General features: G+C 37.5%; 1 protein-coding gene across 2 annotated transcripts in view; it reads left to right on the top strand.

Annotated features, from left to right (window-relative positions):
* The window catches only part of LOC123477915 (disks large 1 tumor suppressor protein-like), a 597,612-nt gene that overhangs the window by 317,115 nt on the left and 259,052 nt on the right, over nucleotides 1-21,445 (top strand). For both annotated transcript variants that reach the window (XM_053925692.1, XM_045182013.2), the window contains exon 4: nucleotides 20,959-21,054. In XM_053925692.1, coding sequence (XP_053781667.1) covers nucleotides 20,959-21,054 — 96 coding nt within the window. The remainder of the gene's footprint in view (nucleotides 1-20,958; nucleotides 21,055-21,445) is intronic.

The raw sequence follows: 21,445 nt of genomic DNA, 5'->3' as shown, positions 1-21,445 counted from the left end.
GAAAGAAACACTCAAGACTTTGCAGAGATGTAACTATTCCATTGTTTTTTATGAGTAGGATGCGAGGTCACAGAATGAAACAGATTCAGTTGATTCCTTTAATGTGGATCTCACAGAACAGTGCTTACACTTGGTTTGTGTTCTCTCAAATATTCAGCAGACAGTGTGTAAAGACCTAACATGTGGGGGGGCTCCACCCGCAGGGCCCCCCACCATCACGGATGAGAATAAGTCTACCAAGACATGATCTGCTTGGGGAGGAAAGGTGGCTGATCTCTCAAAGGAAAAGGGCCAAGAGCCTTTTCCTCAATGGGCTTTTATTGGGTTCAATTTGCACAGGAATACAGGTAAAGCTCATCAATCATTGTCAGGCAGTCAGGATCAAATAATAGATAACATACAAAGAACTCTGAGGGCTTATTCTGAGTCAGGGTCAGTTAGCTAAAGGGCTATAAAACTTTGGGAAACAAACTCATTTCATGCTTGGACCCTTATCAGAAAACTGAGGGCATTCTTAGCAAAACAGGTTTCACAGAGTTTTATGTATTCTTTCTTAGGCCTGATCGCCCGGGGAATCCGCCCTTTCCAGCACAGGACTGCATCTCCCTCTGTTATTGTTTCAGGCTTAAATCAGGCAGGGGAAGTAAGGCAGCCAAAAGATGAGGAGACTTCTTGCAGACAGAATGAGGACTCAGGCTGTGTCAAAGCCAAGGGGCAAGGGTCCATCATCCCCTTTTTCTATAGCCCCCTAAGTCCTTCCCTGAGGGCCTGTTTGTGACCATGCCTGTCTTAGGTCTTCCCTCCCTTGAGGAATCTTACCCATCACTGGCTAACTGGTCAGGCTCAGGGCCAAGCATGGTGAAGTAAAGTGGGCAGAGGTGGCGGCCCTGCCAGGGAGATAAGCTTTGTCTCCTTAGTGGCTTATGGTCCCAAGGTCTTTCACTCAGCACTAGCCATGGGGGTTTACAGCTTCTGAAACCAGACAGGGTGATTCCCAACACTAACACATTGCTTTGTATTTTGTTGGGGAAAATGGCACAAGAAAGCTACTCTTTACATGCGCTTTAGATAAAGTACTCGAATTTCGTGATAATTATTCATGCTAACTGTACCTGTAGCACTTCAGTATATTGTCCCAATATGAGTGCTAACAAGTAATTGCTTGCCAGCATCTGCTTGGAAGAAAAACCCCTGGCCACAGCGGCATGCTTGAATCCACTTGTAATCAGCTCATGAAACTGATTTTTACATTATCAAGGAATTTCGCCATGTGGTTGGTGTCATCTTGGTACCTTGAGACTGGTCATGGTGAGAGTATTTATACATTAAAATTACCAACCTCCACTAATTGGGGCTCCTACTCCTTGTGAACCAGACTGCTAAACATTGACCAGCACACGACCCTCTGGCTCACATGTTGTCTCAGTTAGGACTGAATACTTTGTATGTTATCTCATTAGCCATCTCTAGGGAAAATTCAAATAAGGAACACTTTGAATAATTTTTTCTTAAAATTCCACCTCTGTAAATATTCACATAGAATGAAACTCCAGTCTCTAAAGTACTTGTGTGTAGTACTTCTCATTTGCTGTCATATAAACTGTAAGACAAGGGAAGTACCATTGAATGGAAGTCAAGGGCCTGGGATTCAAATATCCTCTTTGTTATTGATGTTATGACCTTGAGCAATCACCTCACCTTCTGTGCTTCAGTTTCTATAAGTATAAAAGGTAGTGAAGCTGGGAGGAGTTTGCTTGTCTTCGGGAAGCTCCCTAGTGTAAAAATTCTCATTCCAAAGGAAAGTGAGTATTTAAAGATTGTCTCCCTAGAAAGTGTTAATATTTCATCCAAAAACCAAAGTGTATGAAAATTGTACTTTCCAAAATTTTTCCCATTTTAAAAATATTTTCCCCATTTCTAGTGATGGCAGAATTTCTAAAACACTGTCACTTTCAGGGAAAGTCTTTCACTTTATGATTTAAATTTGCCGGATTCTAGTTTTCTATTCAGTCAGTTCAGAGTTCTCCCTTATCACTTCTGTTCTTTTCCCGGGAACTTTGATCTAAATTCCACAGGGGTTAAGGCTTATGTCATTCTGGCTTCAGGAAAGAGGTTGATGTGTCCTTGATCTGGAGCATTTATACACGCTGTCTTTGTAGAGAGAAGACACATTGGTCTTTTTACTGCATAGTTGACTGAAATGTTCTCTTGCCCTTTGGCACTTTGCTTATCAGGTTCATAGGGATTACACCAGCCTCTTCATCCGCATGGTAATGCCTTGCCCAGGGCAAGCGCCCACTGTCCAAAGTCACACTGCTTCTCAGGGATGTAGGAAATTTTTTGATGCTATCTGTTGCTCTGCTTGGGTTTCAGAGCTTGAGGGCAGGGATTATCTCTGGCCTTCTCTTTTTAGATTTGGCTTCTGTTATACCTGTGGTTGCAGAGGAAGGCTGTTGTAGAGCACTTCCCTACCAGAATATTTATATTTCCCAGCTGAATATGGAGTGAGATCCACCTGCACCCCCAAAACCTAAAATAGCCTTACATATAGTAGGTGCTCAATAAATGTTTTTGATTGAATGACTGACTGAATGAATAAAGTCAACTGAATCAATAAATGAAAATTTCTCTGCTTTTTTTCTACTTCCCACCCTCAGCTGTATGGGTTTTCTTTCGTATTCCATTCCCTACTACAGGCTGATCAGGAACATGGGCAAAGTTGTAAGTTCCTATGAGAGACCCACCAATATCCATCCTCATGCCACATCCTCCTATATTCTTTCTGTTATGCTTGACAGTTTAAATAACCTGTCCTCAAAACCTTACCCAGTGACTGGCAGACTTCGTATTAAAATCAGGCCTACCCAATCATTTCTTAGGCTCATACCTAACCCATGAACAACCAAAGAAAAAAAATGGATAAATTGGACTTTATCACAATGAAAAACTTTTGTGCTTCAAAGGGCACCATCAAGAAAGTGTAAAGACAACCAACAGCAAAAAGTGCATCGGAAAGGTTAAGTTTCAGGATATATGAAAAACTTTTACAAGTCAGTAATAAAAACACAAATAACCCAATTAAAAATGGGCAAAGGACTATAATATATATTTCTCCAAAGAAGATAAAAAATAGTCAATAGCTGAACATCATTAATCATTAGGAAAATGCAAGTCAAAACATGAGAACGATACCACTTCACATCCACTAGAATGGCTAAATCAACAAGGACAGGCAAGAACGAGTGCTGACTAGAGCGAAGTGGCGATTCACGGCAATTTTCTCTAGTCTTAGCGGTGCTTTGTAGAGGGGAGGATTTGCGGAGTTCCTCACTTTACCATTCCAGAAGTCCCGCATCCATTTCTGACCTGTTCAGTTTTACTTTGATCTCACTGAAATTATTTTAACCTGGGTCATTTCCACCTAACTCTTAAAACATTTCGCTCACAGATCTTTTTTGTCCACGTAAACATTTTATAGATGACAGCTCCTGCCTTGGGGAGCTGTGGCTGCTGTTGTCGCTTGTGAACATGGGTCTTTGTTTTACATCAAGTTGATCTTCCCCAAGTCAATTTTTATAGATCTAAATTTTTCCAGTTTATTTTTAGTCAACAGTAATGTCATTACATGCAGTTTTCGCAAGTGTCAGTTTTATTGTACAGATCCTCCCTCCCAAGGTCAGTTTTGGTAAACCTCAATGTTACCGTTGAGATGCCAGTGCATGGCTAGTATTTTGACTGTAAAAGATACTACAGTGTTTACTTTAGCTGTTATCAGGGAAATGGCTTTTTGAAATGTTGACTATTTCTACCAGTAGTATTTAATGCAGTATCGGAATATCTGTGGGTTCCAGATATCTTACTTTGATAGGGAAATATTCTTTATAGGGGGTACTTTGAGATATACTTTTAAAAGAATTATAATTATATATGTGCTGATTTGACTTGGTATAATTTTAAAATGTGTTTTCTTCACCACCTTATAATAGTTATTGATTAAACTGAACTAAAGGAGCTTTGAAAATGAAATATATAATGAATCAAAACTCAAAACCCAAGCCTAAAAGTTTGCTAACCATGGTCTAAAATTGGGAGACTAAAGTTTGAGCTGACTGAGATGTTGTTACGGATTTCAGCAAAACCAAGTGACTAAGCAAACAGTTCTTTATGATGGGGTCATGATGTGGAAGTAATTCTGGAATTAGCGTAACACACATGTTCTAGGAACTTGTGTATATGCTCCTTTAAAAAATAGCCACTTTTAACTTCCTCACAAACAAGCTTTTAAGGTTTTCACAAAGGTAAATTGGATATTTCTACAAAGCAAATGGACAAGTCCTCATTTCTGTGCATTACATTTATCTATTTATTCAACAAATTTGTACTGAGCACTCTGTGAGTGTTTGCTCATCTGACAGGGGTTGAACCTGCCCTCATCAACCCCGTGGCTGCTAGCCACATGTCTGAATTGAGATGTTCGGTGCATGGAGTATATAGCAGATTGGGAGGGCTTGGTCCTGAAGAAGCAATGGATCGCATTAATAATTTTTGTATTGATTACAATAAGAAATCATATTTTGTATATGTTGTGTTAAATAAAATATATTACTTTTTACTTTTTAATGGATCTTCTAGAAAATTAAAATTTTTATTATGGCTGTATTTGTGTTCACATTATGTTTCTACTGGCCAGTGCAGGAGACATCAGGAAGACATGTTTTTTGAAATTTTCACTTGAGGATATGTATTGATTTTAGAGAGGAGAAGGGAGAGGGTTGTGGAAGGGGAGAGACAGAGACAGACAGAGAGAGAGAGAGAGAGAGAGAGAGAAAGAGAACTAACCCCGCAACCTTTTGGCGTACGGGATGACACTCCAACCACCTGAGCCACCGGGCCAGAGCAGGGACAAGACAGTTTTACACGCCTACAGTGCAAGCGCAGAGATCCCAAAGAATTCGCAGTCTAATGAGGAGACAAACCAAAGGGAAATTTTTAGTGATTAGCTTAATGACAGAGAACGTGGACTTTGATGTTTCACTGACATGGATTCAACACTCTTTTTCGTAACTTACTCAGTATGTGATCTAAATCAGGTGACTTCCACACTGGGCCTCATTTTCCTTACTGGTTAAATGGTTTTTTCCTTATAGAATTTTGGTGAAGATTCAATGAAATAATACTTGAGACGTACTTAGCAGAGTCACTGAAACATAGAAAATACTGAATAAGTAACGGCTGTGATGCTGACGATGTTAATTATGTTGATTTTGATGGGGACGATGACACCTAGCTGAAGGGTGCACAAGGCGCTATGAGGACAAAGGTGAAGGGCGCGAGGCTAAATGTGTTGACTGTGGGAAGTTACATTTAAGCTGCATTTTAAAGGGTGGTTAAGAACTAGACAAGTAGACAGAAGGGTGGAAGGAGGAGTGGGACCAGCAGGGGGAAAGACTTACAAAAAGGCATGGGGTCATGAGAAAATCTCACCTCTCCTCCCCTTACAGCGAGATACTCTACCTGAGTCTGACCAAGGCGATGTGAAAATTGCAAGTTTAGTCCAAAACCACCAGTTATGCTACTAACACAAGTGTGTCTGTGTGTGTGCATAAAACATCACACGGCTTTCTAAACATACAAATTTATATAATTATTCAACTCACACCTGGCCTCAGAGGAAGACCTCCAAAGTCAGGTAAAGCGAACATAATGAATTTGATTCATCAAGTAAGGGACAGCTTCTTTAAGAAGCAAAATGGATAGTATAGACATTTTGTTATGAGAGGATTAAAAGGCTAAAAGAAACCTAAACGTGATTGAGGATGCTATTTTGAAACTGGCTTTTGCACAATTTCCTGCAAACCAAATTGCATCTTGGTGTATTGGTTGCCAAAAAGCAAGCTGAACTGAAAATACAAATGCTCACAATTTCAAATCACCCATTGGAAATGAAAGAAAAAGCAGACAAAATAATGAAAACACTTTAACGTTACAGCTAAGTACTATTTGGAGGGTATTTTAATAAGCAAATGTTTATTTTAGTTGCTTAGAATATTCTCTTGGATTCTGGATACATAAATTTCAACCCACATTCCCCAGTTGCCATAACAACTTGATGCATTTGTTCTCTTGTGTCATTTTTTATCACATCAGTTTTTTTAAACTTTGGTTGCTATGATAACACAGTATAGTTGTTAAATTTATTCTATTCACATTTGTTCTACTGGAAACTGGTAATTTGCTTTTATTTTTCTCCAAAGAAGCTCATATTACAGAAGTGTAATAAGGAAAATACTGGCCTAAATTCTCATATAAGTTTCGATTAAAATTTTAATGATGTGTATTAATTTATGTCTAAATGGTATTGCCTCTGTGACACGGAAGGTGGCTAGTCATTATCTAATTCCACCTGGAAGGAAGGAGCTAAGCTTGGCTGTGCCGAACGAGGGAAATGGCAGTTCGAGTTGCAGCTGCATCGACTTCAACCAGTCTCAGTTCAAGAAAACCTATGGTGTCAAGAGACATTCACACTGAGAGCTGCTGTTACTGCGTCCCTTAGTAACTCCCTTGCTTCACTATAAAGTGTGAGCTCGTTTATTATGAAGAATAAAATCCTGGTTTAGTTGAGCTCCCTGATCTATACTGACCTACTCCTAAGAAAAGGGAAAATGTTTGTTAAAAGTCCCCTTGTATAGGGTTAGGTATTGAGTTACACACACATCTGTTTTCATTTGTTCAGCTAACTCCTACAGTTTCCTCTATTTTATTGCTTTTAATGGTACTTATGGAAACAACTAATTATATCATTTAAAATTAATATACTCTGATTTCTCCTAGCTCCAAAGATTGTTATAACTTGGAAGAGCTGTGTTGAGAGGCATGTCAAGGTATAAAGGTAAAAAGGCAAGAGACTAGGCCAAGGACACTTGGATAGATTCTAGTAATTACTAACTGTGTAACCCCGGGAAACTATCTGTTGATTCTTAGTTGTCAAATCTGTAAAATAGGAATGAAAACAATCAGCCCATAGATATTTTTTGGAGCCACTCAGGGAGATAATACATTCAAAAGGCCTAGTGTGGAGCCTAGCACATAAGAGATGCTCAAAACATCTCAGTTGCCTTCTCCTCCTCCTACTCCCTTCCACTGAAGGCCAGCGAGAAGGTGTGAGAAATCAGAAACCAGTAGAGTTCCAGTAAGATAATGAGTACAACTTTAAAACAGCCTCCTCTTTTAACCAGTAATCTAGTGTTGAGAGGTAAAGGGAGGACAGCTAATTTGGACTTCATTTGGACAGGAGTTGCTGTCCCTGACATCACAGCGTCCTGTGCAGTGAATGGGGGTATGGCAGCAGGAGCCTTCCAGAAGCCATGGTATCCAGAGTGGTCTTATGTTTCTGGGAGTGTCTTCGTGTTAGAACATGGGCCCAATCACCAGCTGAGGCATCATGTAATGAGCAAAATCCCCCTGCAAAGTCTTTGCCATTAGATCTGGAGTCAAATTTTGGCTTTGTTTTAGGGACCTTGGAAAAGTCAATCATGTCTCTGAACCTCCGTTTTCCATTTATGTGCAACATATTAATCAAACTGTTAATTGAGCACTTACAGATAACATCTACTCTGGAGTTTTGTATCACTGAGGTAATAAATGTACTACTTTTGATAAATACCTCTTACTGTAGATTGTGGCTGATAGTATTGTTGGTAACAATAATAGTGTTGATTGAGAAGTGCTAATTAATTTGATAGGGAATCAAGGCAGACTTTTGTGCTACCAGGAAAGCACAGGGGAATTTAGGAGCACATACAAGTGCTCCGAGCGGATTTCAGGCACACTGGATCTTTGACTTGGGACAGGAAGGCAAGTGCCTGCTGTCCTCAGCCATAGGTGAAAATGATGAGAATTGTGGTATTCTGCGAGGCTTGGTCTAGACTGACTGTGGAAATGAGTGTGCTGTGTCTCCAGAAGCAAGTGTCTTCTCCTGAGAGGGACCGGCGCGGCTGGAACTGACAAAGCTACTATGATTCTATTCCTTCTCAATGCCCAAAGCACTCTCGGATAATAAGCCAAAACATTCAGGGAGATGCATGACTCTGTCGGGCCACTAGGGTGTCATTGAGAACCTCTCTGCTGGAACAATGAAGACATAAATTTCAACCCACATCCTCTGGTTGCCATAGTAACTTGATGCACTTGCTTTGAAGTGTCTTTTCTTTCCTCTCCACCCCCTTTTTATTTCTTTCCTTTTTTTTAATTATCAGGATTTTTACTTTGCCAGCAATTTTGTAAATGTGGCTTCCTACCCTTCTGTCTTCCAGCTAAATTTCTGAATTTGCTGCTGGGGAGTGATTTCCACTTAAGAATAAGCTAAATATGTTTACATGGCCTTACCTGTGTGCCTCTCTCTCTCTCTCTCTCTCTCTCTCACACACACACACACACACAGACATAATTATGTTAGGAAATGCACAGATTTCTAAAGCCTTTCAATGCTTGTAAAAAGGCATTTTGTGTGTCTTAAATAAAACTTACAGAGTGAGTGGTTCAATTCTAGAACGACTAACTGATTTAATAATTCCTAAGCAACTGCAATGTGGAAGGCTGAATAAAAAGTGTATTTACGAGTTATTTGTCATTGCATTTTTTCCCTCCACTTGATTACTTTAACATATGTAAATAAAGATGAGAAGTGCGTTTCAGTTTATAGAGCAAAAGGCACACTTTGGTTTGCGTTCGGGCTGCATCATCATTTAGCTGTGTGACTTTGGACAGGTTACTTAACCACCCTGAGCTTTGTAATAAAATGGGTTGATAGTCACTTTCTAAAATATTTGTGGAAAATAAGTTGAGATCACAGAGGTAGAATACCTAGCATAGGTCCTACAATATGTACTAGGACATTTTAACAAATGTTTACCCAACTGACAAAACGTATTTGAAAAGTAAAACCAATTTTGGTCTCACTCATTAGATGAATGTGTGCTTTCTTCATTACTGTATACATTTCCACATCACAAAGGTGAGGCAAATAAGAAACTATAGGAGCATAGTAGTATGTAGCCTTCTTGTCTGGGTGTTCACAATGTACACAAGTGACGCTGGAAAAGGCATTTCCTGGAAGCCTCCAAGGAAAGGGGACCTCTCGTTACATTCAGTTAGGATCTTTCATCCGGCCCAGGCCTGCTTAACGACATCAAGCTAATAGCGAGATTTAGAATTTTTTCTCTCCTCTGAAAAACAGTAGTCACACTACAACAAAATTCTCCTTTCATGTACGGAGTGGCTGTGCTGCAAGTACATTTTAAATATGAAAATGCATTGCATCAGGGGAAGCGGGCAGGAAAACATGAGGCATGCAGGCAAAGGGCTAGCGCCGGGCCATGAGTGCTACTGTTGTCACAGATTTGTGTGCAGTGTTGACAAGGGGAAAGTAAAAAGGGGATAGAAACAAAATTAAATTTTAAAAGGAGAGCTTCGATTATATGACACAACATCTACTTTTTCAAAAACTTGGGTCTTTCAGAGAGTAAGTCACAGAAAATTAAACAACAAAAAGATGTCACAGGGAAAAATTCTTAAAGGGATAATATGGAAATCATCTTCAATATATATTTTGCAAGTAACAAGAAAAATGAGTGTCAAAGAAGAAATAAATTGTTTCTCCTTTGGTGCTCATAAAATGGAAAGGGTAGGTGAATAAACATTGATGAATAAATATTTGATAGAATTATGAATCAAATAATATTTTATTGAATAACTGAAGAATTGTCTATTTGATTGTAATTCAGAAAGAGGATAGGTTTTTGAATCTGATTAAACCAAATTAGAATCTTGGCCCTGCCTTTTGGTAGCTGAGTAATTTGGGGAAAGTAATTCAACTTTAATAAGCCTCAATTTCCTTATCTGAGATAGGACTCCCGAATTCCAGTCTAGGTTCTTCTATGAAACTTTGTGTAAAATTGGACAAGTCCCTTTGTTTCTGTGGGTCTTTTTCTTTGATGCATAAAGGTGAGAGAGTTAGTCTCTAGGTGGTGATCTCCACGAATACGTTTGCAGCCCCCACGTTCCTGGGCTGTATGTTCCATCTAGTGCTGTTCTTTAACTGTGTCTCTACAGCCAAGGTCTTCATCCCCAGGCTTCTTCTGAATTGATGGTTTAGTTTGGATCCAAAAATCAGATTTTGAGAATAACACAAGAAGACAGCTTGTAAGGATTTACAAGCTCTTTCTCATGCATTGCTGTATCTTTTAGAAAGAATGCAGTTTGTATGTCTCTGGGATCTGAGGGCTGAGAGTCGGGGACCACACCTTCCCCGGTTCAGTGGCTTGCACTAATCTTTAGTTAATGAGAGCACTTCGGGCTACTGTTTTTCTTCCTTGAACCGGAAGCATGTAAAGCATGTAAAGCATGTATTCTGCCCCAGGCCCCGTACAAGGCTCACTAAAGAAAAGTTCAATAAAAATAACTTCACAGTGTTATTCACTATGAAAAATATGGAAATATATAAAGACCAAAATAATTGTCATTTGCTATCACAATGTCCAGAAGTAATCACACCTAGATTTTGGTGGAATATTTTCTCAGTATGTGTGTGTGTGTGTATTTTATTTTTCACAGACTTTGGATATCATTAGTACATAGAGTGGGGCAAAAGTAGATTTACAGTTCTGAGTATGTAAAACACAGAGTTTATTCTTGTATTAGCTATTAATTATTACATTTACTTTCCACACAAACAACTGTAAATCTGTTTGCCACACCCTGTATATTCTTTTCTAATGTACCTTTTTCATTTAAAATAATCTGCTGGAATTTTTATATCCATAAAGACTCTTCCATAGCATAATCTTTCATTGATGCATGACATTTGATCATATGACTGTACTGAGTCATCGCAGAATAGAACAGTGGATAAGAATATGGACTCTGGAGTGCGAATATATGGGTGGAAAACACAGACCCACCTCCTACTAGCTGTGTGCTCTTAGGTGATTTTTTAAACTTCTCTAAGCTTCAATTTCCTTATCTATAGCAATACTAGTACAGACCTCATAGCTTATTGTGACGATTCAAGTTAATTCTTACGAAGCATCTAGAGAGTAGGCAGTCAATAAATATAAACTATCATCACCAACATTTATTTTGTCTGATATCAATTTTAAATAGGTAAATTTAGTTCACTTGAGTTTTTTGTGGGTCCTAAAATATTTAGACTTACTGTATAATTTTAGGACATAGTTTTTTTTTTATTGACTATCCTTTTTCTTTCTACCCTATCCACCCATGTCTATCTCCTATTGTACTAAAAATATTTCTATATTTGTGTTTTATTTTTTCCTCTGCTGGTTTAGAAACTTCTGATTGTATTTCTATTCTTTTGTTGGTTAAGTTTTTGACATACACAATAATATGTAAATTATTCTAAGGAAGTTGAAGTGTTTTTCTCTGTCAAATATGAGAAGGATCTTGCTGTAATTTCACGTTGTTGAACACTCCAATCTCCCAATGTGTCACTCTTATTTGAATATAAAAATTAACTTTTATTTAAAATCAGTGACATTAAATTTATGATGTATTTTATTAATTTCTGTGTTCACCTCTGAGATTACTCTCCTTATTGCTAAAATACATCCTTTAGTAATTATGTTTGCAATGATCTGGATTGTTAACTATGTTAATATTGATATGCCTGTAACCTCACTTTTGCATGATAATTTAGCTGCGTATAAACTTTTAGGTTTGTGGTTATTTTCTCTTGATACTGTGAACTTATATTCTGTTGTCTTTAGTCTCTGTTATTGCTGGGGAGAATCTGCTTATTCTAATTGTTTTTCTGTAATTAGTCTTTTCTCTCTTGCATTTCTTAATATTTTTCTCTTTATTTCTGGTGATTGTTAGCTTTCCTGCCATGCATCTTAGTACATATTTAACTTGGTCAGCTCTTTCAAAGCTTGTTCTGTAAGAGGGCACTTATTTTGTAAAACAGTGTTCAGTTTGAGTTTTTCTGGTGTCTCTCTAAGTTCAGATTGTGCATGTCTGGCAGAAGAAGTACAAAAGGGATACCTGATTTCTGAAAGTATCCAAAATATCTGTTCGTCCAACCACTGATTATTGCTAACTTTTGTTTACTTAAGGCAGCTTCCTGATTCCCCAGTATAAAGTTACTATTTTTCCTGAGTAATTAGTTAGAATTTTGTAAGAGATACTTTGAGTTTAGATAAATATCCTGTGTTTCACCCACTTCCACTCACTAATTTTAGCATTCATTGACCATTCTTGCCTGGAACAACTATCACCATGGAGGTTGCCAGTTGGGTTTTTTTTTAATTCCTTCATTTCTTCTGCTGTTGTTAATGGGCATTTCCCTACAAGGAAGAGCTTTTCATTCTCCCTTATTTATTTATTTATGCATTTATGCATTTATTTTTTGTCAGCAGGATATTTACAGAAACTGATTCCTGTATGTAATTTTGTGGTTGCCCCCATTTGGCCTCTTCCTTGCAGTTTAAAATTAGGTCTTATAACTGGGTCAGTGGGTAACTGTATTTTCAAGGCCTTTGAAAGATGTCCCCAGAATTTTCATACAAATTCATATTCCCCAAACCTTTGCTAACACTTCTTTGAATTATATATATATTTGTAGGCTTGATAAGTAAAGAATATAATTTGTGTATTTCATGAAATGCCAGGGCATGTGTTAATAAGCATTTTGCGATTCTCTTGACACATGTACTCCTCTCAGTAGAAGCATTCACAGCTTTTATTAGAGTTCTGTAGCCAGTTGTTTAGTGCCTGCCTTCTCAGGTAGGCAGTCTTCCACTTAAGCACGGTGGCCCTGTTCTGTTGAATGGTGATGCTCTTATGCTTGGCATAGACAGAGGAGGTGGTCAGTGTATAGTAGATGCATTGACAAAATTGCAAATTCAAATGGGGAAATCATTCTTAGATTTTAAGTCCAGATTAGTTCTCATTCATTAATGTTTTACTCTCTGGTTTATCACCCCATGGTTCTCTCTATTTCCTTTATTCAAATAACTGATGGAATAAGATTTGAACTTCTGTAGTAAGGCTAACTTAGTTTTTCACGTCTCATCTCTGTTATTGGTATTGAGGATGATGAATGATGATGGTGTTTTCTTTTTTTCTTTTTCTTTCTTGCCTTTTTTTATTAACTGAATATTTATTAGAATTCCATTTTTATTACCACTATTAGGTATTCCCCAGTATGTGCTATGTCTATTTTACTGACTGCTTTTTTAAGATAATTTTTTTGTTTATCTTTGGTTTCCATTAATTTGACTTTGATGTGCCTGAATATAGTTTTCATTGTGTTTATCCTCTGTAGGATTTGTTGAGCTTCTTGGATCTTTGGGTTTGTTTTTCATTCTGTTCACTATGTTTTTCATAGTTAGTTTTCAGTCACTGTCTCTTTAAATATTTTTTGACCCCTGTCTTCTTTATATACTCTCTGTTTGCAACTTCAATTTTTATATATATATATAATATATTATATATTATACATATTGTACATTTATGTATTATATATTATACATATTATAAATTATGTAAATTTATGTATAAATATGTATAATTTTATATATATGATGGTAGACTATGAGTTATTTTTCTGCAGGCCTTTTTAATTGTCTGTATTTTAGTTTCTCTCTGTGATAATTTTTATTGCCTCATCCTCAAACTCACTGATATTTTCATTTGTGGTATCCAATCTCCTGTTAAGCCCATTCAATAATGGTTTTTAATTTATTATATATTGAATTTTTTAGGTCTTGAATTTCTGTTTGCTTCTCTATTATACTTTCTTTTTGCTATTAATTTTCTCCCATCTGTTCACTCAATATGTTCAACTTTTCTATTAAGTACTTAAACCTAGTTGTAATAGCCTTAAAAAAAACTTCATTTGTTAATACTAGTAGTTTTGACATATCTGGATCTGTTTGTATTGATTTGGCTTTTCCCTGTTGGTTATTGGGCACATTTTATGATTCTTTGCATGACTAGTGAATTTCCATTGCATACTCAAGAGCATGAATACTTCCTTTTGAGAATCTGGACTTTGTTGTCCTCCTTTAAGTAGTGTTGGTTTTTGTTCAGCAAGCAGTTAATTTGCTGACGGATGAATATAATAGCTTCACTGTTTGTTTTTAAAGCTTTGCTATAGCAGATCTAGAGTAGAGCTTATCCTAAGTATAGGGCAACTCTGTTCCTAGGTCATGGCTTTCCAGTTCTTCCATTTGAATTCCTGGAGTGTTGAGTACTTTCTCTCCTCGCAGATGGGTCAGTCAGATGGCATATTTCTCAGCACTGTGCAGCCTTGGAAATCTCTATTCAGTTTACAGGTCCCAGAAGCTATTTCATGTCAGGCGATGAAGACTTTTTCTCTGTGTATATGAAGCATTTTATTTGGCCAAAGACTTAAGAGAAATCTTATGCAAGTTTCCAGGGCAATTTCTCTTCTGAGATTTCTCCTTTTGGTACCCTGCTCAGCAAGTTTCAGCTCCTTTGCAGTTCTGAATTTTGATCTTATACCTTTGCAGCTCAGAGAGGCCACTGTTATTTATTTGGCCTCCACTACTTCCTCAGTGCAGAAAGTACCTCCCGGCAGAAAGTTAGAGAAATTGTGTGGTTCACCTTATATATTTCTGTTTTTTCAGGGAATCACAGTCCTGCATTGTCTGTTATCCAAAATCTTAAGTATTGCTTTATATATATATAACATACTGTACAGAATATATTCTATTATACATATTTATTATCCAGTTTATGACATTCAATTTTATCCAGTGCCACATACTCTATTATGGCTGGAAACAGATGTCTTTGTCACTGCAAACCTTTAAAAAGTTTGGCTAACTACTGTATGGGTGTGCAAACATGGGGAAAATCTCTTTGAATAAACAGCATTAGTTCCAGGATCTACTGTTAAAGTGAAAATAGCAAAGTGTCAAAGAATATCTGTAATATGCTCTCTTTCATGTAAGAAAGGTGAAAAAACACATATATATGTTTTCTTTTTGTGCAAGAGTCAAAATAGGTAGGATAAGTCAGATATTAATTCTATTGGTTACTTAAAGAGGATAATTATATTGGAATGAAAGGAATAGGAGAGCAACTCTCCTATGAATCTCTCTTTTTTGTGTAGTTATTAAGACTGGGGCAAAGAAAGAAAATACAAGGTGGGCCTAAAACATCTCACTCTGCCAGAATATAAGAAAGAGCTCAAAACTTAATAAAAATATTTCAGAAGAACACTAGGGTTAATTTGAAGGGAATCCCAGTGGCCAAACTTGGGACAATTTAAATAATAAAATAAATAAATATAGTCACAGATTATCACCCCTATAATAAAATGAAAATTCATGAGTTTATATTGGTAAAATTGTGTGAATTGATGAATAAACAAATGAAGAAGAGAAAGCTCTTCTTCTGCCAACTAACAAGTGCAGAAGGAATGAAGGAATTTGAAAACTACCACTGGCAACCTCCGTAGTAATGATTTTCAACAAGGATGATCAATGAATGCTAAAATTAGTGAGTGGAAGTAGGCGGAACACAGGATTTTATCTAAACTGAATTACCTTCTGTAAGATTCTTATTAATTACTCAGGGAAAATCCTAGCTTTCCAGTGGAGAGACCTGCAGAACCACCTTAACTGTGGGATTGAAGGTAACATGGCCAGTCAGTGGGGCAAACTAAGAATGTGAGCCTCCTGACAATAGCATACTGAGAAGTGCACAGAATTCACTTCTGCGGTAATTTTGTTAAACACATAGAATCTGAGTTTAATCATAAGGAAGTATCAGCCAAACCCAAATTAAGAACATTTGACAAAATGTCTGTCCAGTACTCTTCAAAATACCAAGGTTTTAAAAGACAAAGGCAGACTGTGAATTGTTCCAGATTAACAGAAATTAAAAATACATAAAAAAAGGTAATATGTGATCTTCTACCAAAATTTAGTGACATTAGGAGAATAATTGGTAAAATTTGAATAAGGTTTATATATCAATGTTATTTTCTTGATTTTAATAATTGTACTATAGTTCTTTAGTTATTTGTAATGTCAACACTTTAGAAATGTGTGTGAGAGAAACCTGGTATTCTTTGTCCTATCTCTGCAACATTTTGTCAGCCTGAAATGATTTCCAAATGCATTTAATATTAAGGAAATAATATAAACAGCAAATAAGGCTAATATGTCTGTGTTCTTAACTTTTTCAATGTTTCTCCCTTTTGACTCCTCTACTACTTTATTATCTCCCCTCAACCCTTCTTTGGTTTCCTATTTCCCATGAGATAATCTAAATTATTTGGCTTAATATCTAAGACACTCCTCAACTAGTTTCTGCTGATTACCTTTTCTATTTTATTTTTTAAAATGCCTTGCCTCATGGCTGAGCACTACCAGATAAACGCAGTTCTCCAATTACCTCATTCTGTTTTATTGTCCCATCGCTCTGCTAATGTCTCAACTGGCTGTCCACGTAATTTTTTTGTTTTTGCATGTTTCTTTATTGCAAACTGGAATTCAAATGATCAGTTTATACAGTTGTCTCACCTAATTAGCGCTAAGTTCCTTAAAGTCCTGGCAGAGTTCGCACTGGTGAAATGTTATTGAACTGATCCTCTGGAATTTCCAGAGTATTTTGTCCCCCCTTCTTTCATGACACTCCCAGCCTCCTACCTGGTTTTATAGTGACGTTTGTACGTATCTTTTCGTTTTTGCAGTAAATGTGTTGTTTCTGTTGTTTATGGACCACCTGTAATAGAATTTGATGAGCGTTTGTTAATTCAGTAAACAGGCGGAGGACCTTTCTTGAAAGCTGGTACTCTCTGAAGCTCTTAGGGAGTGCCTAGTTTGTTTGTTTCTGCAGCTTTTAAAGAAATCCTGAGGCCTTTATCTTCAGGGTATATCCAATAATGGAGTTTATTCTTCTCTCAGCAAAGGAAAACCGCTTAGTTTAAATTCATCAGCTTGTGACGCTGGGGGAGAACGTGTAAAGAGCAGCTTGTTGTTCCCTAAGACACGAAGAAGTATTCGACCTCACAGTTCTGTGGTTTGCAATGTTGCGTACGTCGGAAGAAGATACTGCAACGTGAAGTAAAACGAGGTGCTTTATATGTATCAAAGCCAGAAAATAGTAATAGGGTTGGACAACTCCAGAGCACAAGTGGGATATGCCTGTGGCTAATCTGTACAGTTCACATTCACAGAGGATGCGAAGGGGCGGTGCTTCCCTGTGGCTGCATCACAGGGCTCCTTCTGCTTACTTTTTGGAGTTTATAAGGCGTTTGGTTCCTGACATAGATTTTGTCCATGATGCTCACCAGTACTAACAATTGTTTTCAAAGAAAAAATTCCAGGTCTGGGCAAAATAGTATAAATAAATAAACAAATAAAATAAGTTAACCCCCCCCAACAATAAAGCTATAAAACAGTTAAGTCAGGTGAGTGCTTATTTATCTTACAAGAAGAGTTACAAATTAAAAAAAGTTGCTAAAGGTTGGTTCTTTTAAATAGAAAACTTTTCTGATATATATATATATGTATGTGTGTATATATATATATACATATATATATATAAACGATAAATCATTTGAAAGTAAAGTTGTAAACATTTGTCTGGACACTGTGTGCTGTAGAATAAACCTGTGTAGCAGACCAAGCCCTTTAGTAAATACCGATGCACACTTAGTCTTGTTGGGGCACATCAAGGACACAGGTTGCCTTCAAGGAGCTTAAAAATCTACTTGAGTGAATAAGACAAAAATAATCCTAAATTCATTTTTCCTTTTGTTTATATTCTAAGTTATTCTTTAAAAATAGGTGGATTAATCATGATTAAAAATGTAAAACAGAGATGTATATCCCAAGGGCATCAGAAATGAGAGCTCCCTGTCTAGCTGAAAAGAGAGGATTAGTATAGGATTGGGGAGGAGGGATGCAAATGTATAGTCCTTGCAATATTGGGTAGGGAACCCAAGAGTAGAAGTAGGTTCTGAGAGAAAATGATTCCATTTAGATGAACAGATTTGAGGTACCAATGTGATTTTTAGAGGAAATACAAGCAAGCAATTGAAAATGTAATACTGGAAATTGGAGGAAAGATTCTGTAGATTTGAGAGTCATCTGGGAGTGAATATTTAGAGAAGCGATAGAGGAAAGGAATTTTGGAGAAACAGCTGAGTTCAGGTGCTAAAAGGAGGAAGAAGAAATAGAAGGAGGAGCAATCAATCACCCTAAAATAGGGTGTCAACTAGGAGAGAGATGTTTCTGAATACAGAGATAACAGTTTCAAGAAGGAGGAAGTAGTTAATGGTATTAAATGTCAGGGGAAAAAAGGAAGACAGTGAGGACTAGGAGGGCCTTGGTGAGTTTTAAGAGGCAATCAGTGCTCTGGAAGAAATGGCAGCATCCAGAGGTTAAGTGGAAGTCACAAAGTGGCTCTCCTTATGCAGTCTCCAGCCTAAGTTGTTAATTTGTTTGATCTATTGTGTTAGCTCACATGGTATTTAAAAATATATATATATACTTTTTATCAACATTTAAGAATCAAGGTATTTCACATAAAAGTTCAGACTTTTAAGTTCTTTTGAAAATTTTAAACATCTGGCAACATTGAATTTGGGTTTTCTCATTGCAACAGAAATGCTTGGGAATGACTGGAGGCTGAACTTACTAGGCGGGGCACAAGCTCTCCCTTTTGCCAAGCATCATCCATCTCTTCCTAAATACTTCTTACACCTGGCTCACTTTACTACTTTAAGCACCGGAAATCATTTGACGTTTTGACATCTAGATCAGTGGCTTTCAAACTCAGATGTGTCAAAATCACACAAGAAACACAGATTGCAGGTCCCCACTCCCACAGTTTTGGATACAGCAGGTCAGGGGTGAGCTCCAAGAACTTGTTTTTCTAACAAGTGTCAGGGTAATGCTGATGGTGTTAGTCTGGGGAGCCTCAGGTGAAAGGGTGAAGGATAAGTGAGCAGTAAGGAGGTGGATCAGGAGTTTAGGGTAGTGGTTATGTGCATAGACTTTGTGTTCAGACAGAACAAAGTTCTGTTTTTTCATCTGGGAAATAAGGATGACAGGTTACCTACTTCACAGGTTTCTGTTTCAATTTAAATGAGATAAATGAGTATAAACTATCCATATTCTCAAAGCCCCTAGCTTATTATGCTTTTTCATTAAATAATTCTATTGTATTGTTACTATTACAACTACTATGTCTTTCAAGAATATTGATTCTGTGAAGGAGGTCGGAGATAGATTGGTATTTTTGGAGCAAGAAAAATCAAGGGTCTTTATTTATTTTTAAAAGAATGAAGTATGGAAGTATAGAATAAAATTACTATTTCTATGAGAGCCAAATTGATTGGATGTTAACAGCGGAAGGAATAATGGTGGGAATATAAATGCATGGACAGCCAGTCAAGGTGTCAAGATTCTGGCAGTATACTGGCCAGTGCTGTGAGAACAACCTTGACTTCTGCTTCCTGAATGGAGGAACCACATCCATTTTCAGCTCTGCATAGCTGGACACAGCAGCCCAGTGGACACAACTGGGTTCAGTTTAGCTAAAAACTTGTTGTGGGGCTGCAAATTAGAGAGCGTGCCACAGCTTGCCAAGAGCTTCCAATATAGTTGATTTGGACCCCACTTTAAGAATGCCGTATTGTGCGTTAGCTGACAACAAATTGGGGAAAATGTCCAAGTAAGAACATATTCTTTTCAGTATTTAGAATCCAGTATGGTATTCAACCTTTGTTGAGATTGAGACTAAAAAAAAAAAATAAACAGCACTTTTTTTCCTTGACAGCTGAGGGAATTTGCCCAGATTGCTCCTAGATTCTGTCAGTTTATTTCCCACCCTGCAGGCTGAGTCTTCGGATTTGCCAACTAACAGGACATCATCAATATAGCAACAACTTTGAACATCAGAAAGTAAAACCACTCACGCTAAATCTTTATGGCAGCTTGCAGAGGAGTTTAGATCTTGAGGAAGCACGGTAAACTTACTGGAGGCCTTGCCATGTGAATCAAAATTGGCCTTGGACCTCGAGTGCCAGTGAGATAGAGAAAAGATGTTGGGAAGATAGCATACCAAGCGCCATCATTCAGTGCGATGGAGTGAGTTAGTTACAAGGGTCGGAATGGCTGAGGCTAGAGGGCCCAGAAAGCCGTGCCTCTGTCAGCATTCGGTTCCTGTCACCATAACTGTCAAGAGCTGTGAGGGGTCTAGGATTTTCACCCTTCTTGCAATCCAAAACCCTGCGATGATTTCATGGATGCTGTCAAAAGACTCCCAGGTAAAAAGCAAATGGTTTCGTTATTTGCAACAATAGCAGTAGCCAGACAGTATTTTCTTGAACCAGTTCCTCAAGCCCCAGTTCTTACAGGGCAATGCCAGCTGATACATTCACAGGCAATGGAGAATAACCCTCAGTTTAGGGGACACAATAGCCAATGAGCAAACATTATTTCTGTCCTTTAAAGCTGTAAGTATACACTGATCCTCGAAAAGATATTCCAGAACAAAGTCTCAGTGCCTCTGCTTGTTCTGGGGGATCTAGAGGGCACCACAGTGTAGAGATTCCTGCAAGTGTGGGAACTCACATTAGATGCCTCCAGCCCCTCTATCTCCATCTTCCCATTAACCAGCTTCAGCTTTGACCAGTTCATCAATTTAAATTTGAATAATCCAAGTTCAACACTCCCCGATAAAGCTTTGAAATTTGTAAGCTAACCTTTGAATAACTGTCCCATTTTCTGTTTTCTTTTTGGGTTAAACAGTGTATTCATATTCTAGCACTGGCGCAAGCAGTATTTAATAATATTCAGTTCATACACATTTTAATGTGCATGTTAAAAATTTGAAAAACATTTGATTTGCATTGCAGAAAACAAGCACATACTGATTTTTTAAAACCTTGTTTTTTAGCTTACAGGTTGCAGTGGGCCAAAGGGAAATGCTTCATGTATCGAACAAAATAAAGACAACCAGTGTTCTGAAGATGAAACTGACAAGAAGACCACCGTAAGTGTTAAGAGTGCTTTTTTAATTTCTATATTTAGTGGGCGAGATGTGTCTCGTTCTCTGTGGGATATCATCTAATTTCTGGCTTTGACCTGGTCAGCATATAGGGCTCCCCTGCCACTGAGCCGACATTGCCTTTGTGTCATTTTGAGTAACTGTATGTTTGCATCTTGGAATTTTTGTTTTCTGTGTTTCGGTGTATATTCTTAAGTTGCAGGAGATCACACAGCCATTTTGTCAGCTACTTGTCTCTTCTGTCTGGTTCAGATCTTTCAGAAAAACCCTCACACTATGATTGGGTAGTGGCTTTTATGTCCTATTTTTTAAAAAATAGCTTCTCTAAGCAATCTGAAAACTACTTTAATCATCCATTTTGTGTATTTATTTAAGG

The sequence above is a fragment of the Desmodus rotundus genome, chromosome 5 (assembly GCF_022682495.2).
Source record: "Desmodus rotundus isolate HL8 chromosome 5, HLdesRot8A.1, whole genome shotgun sequence".
NCBI classification, from domain to species: Eukaryota; Metazoa; Chordata; class Mammalia; order Chiroptera; family Phyllostomidae; genus Desmodus; species Desmodus rotundus.
Note: the sequence above shows the minus strand (reverse complement) of the source record. Positions and strands in the feature narration are given on the sequence as shown.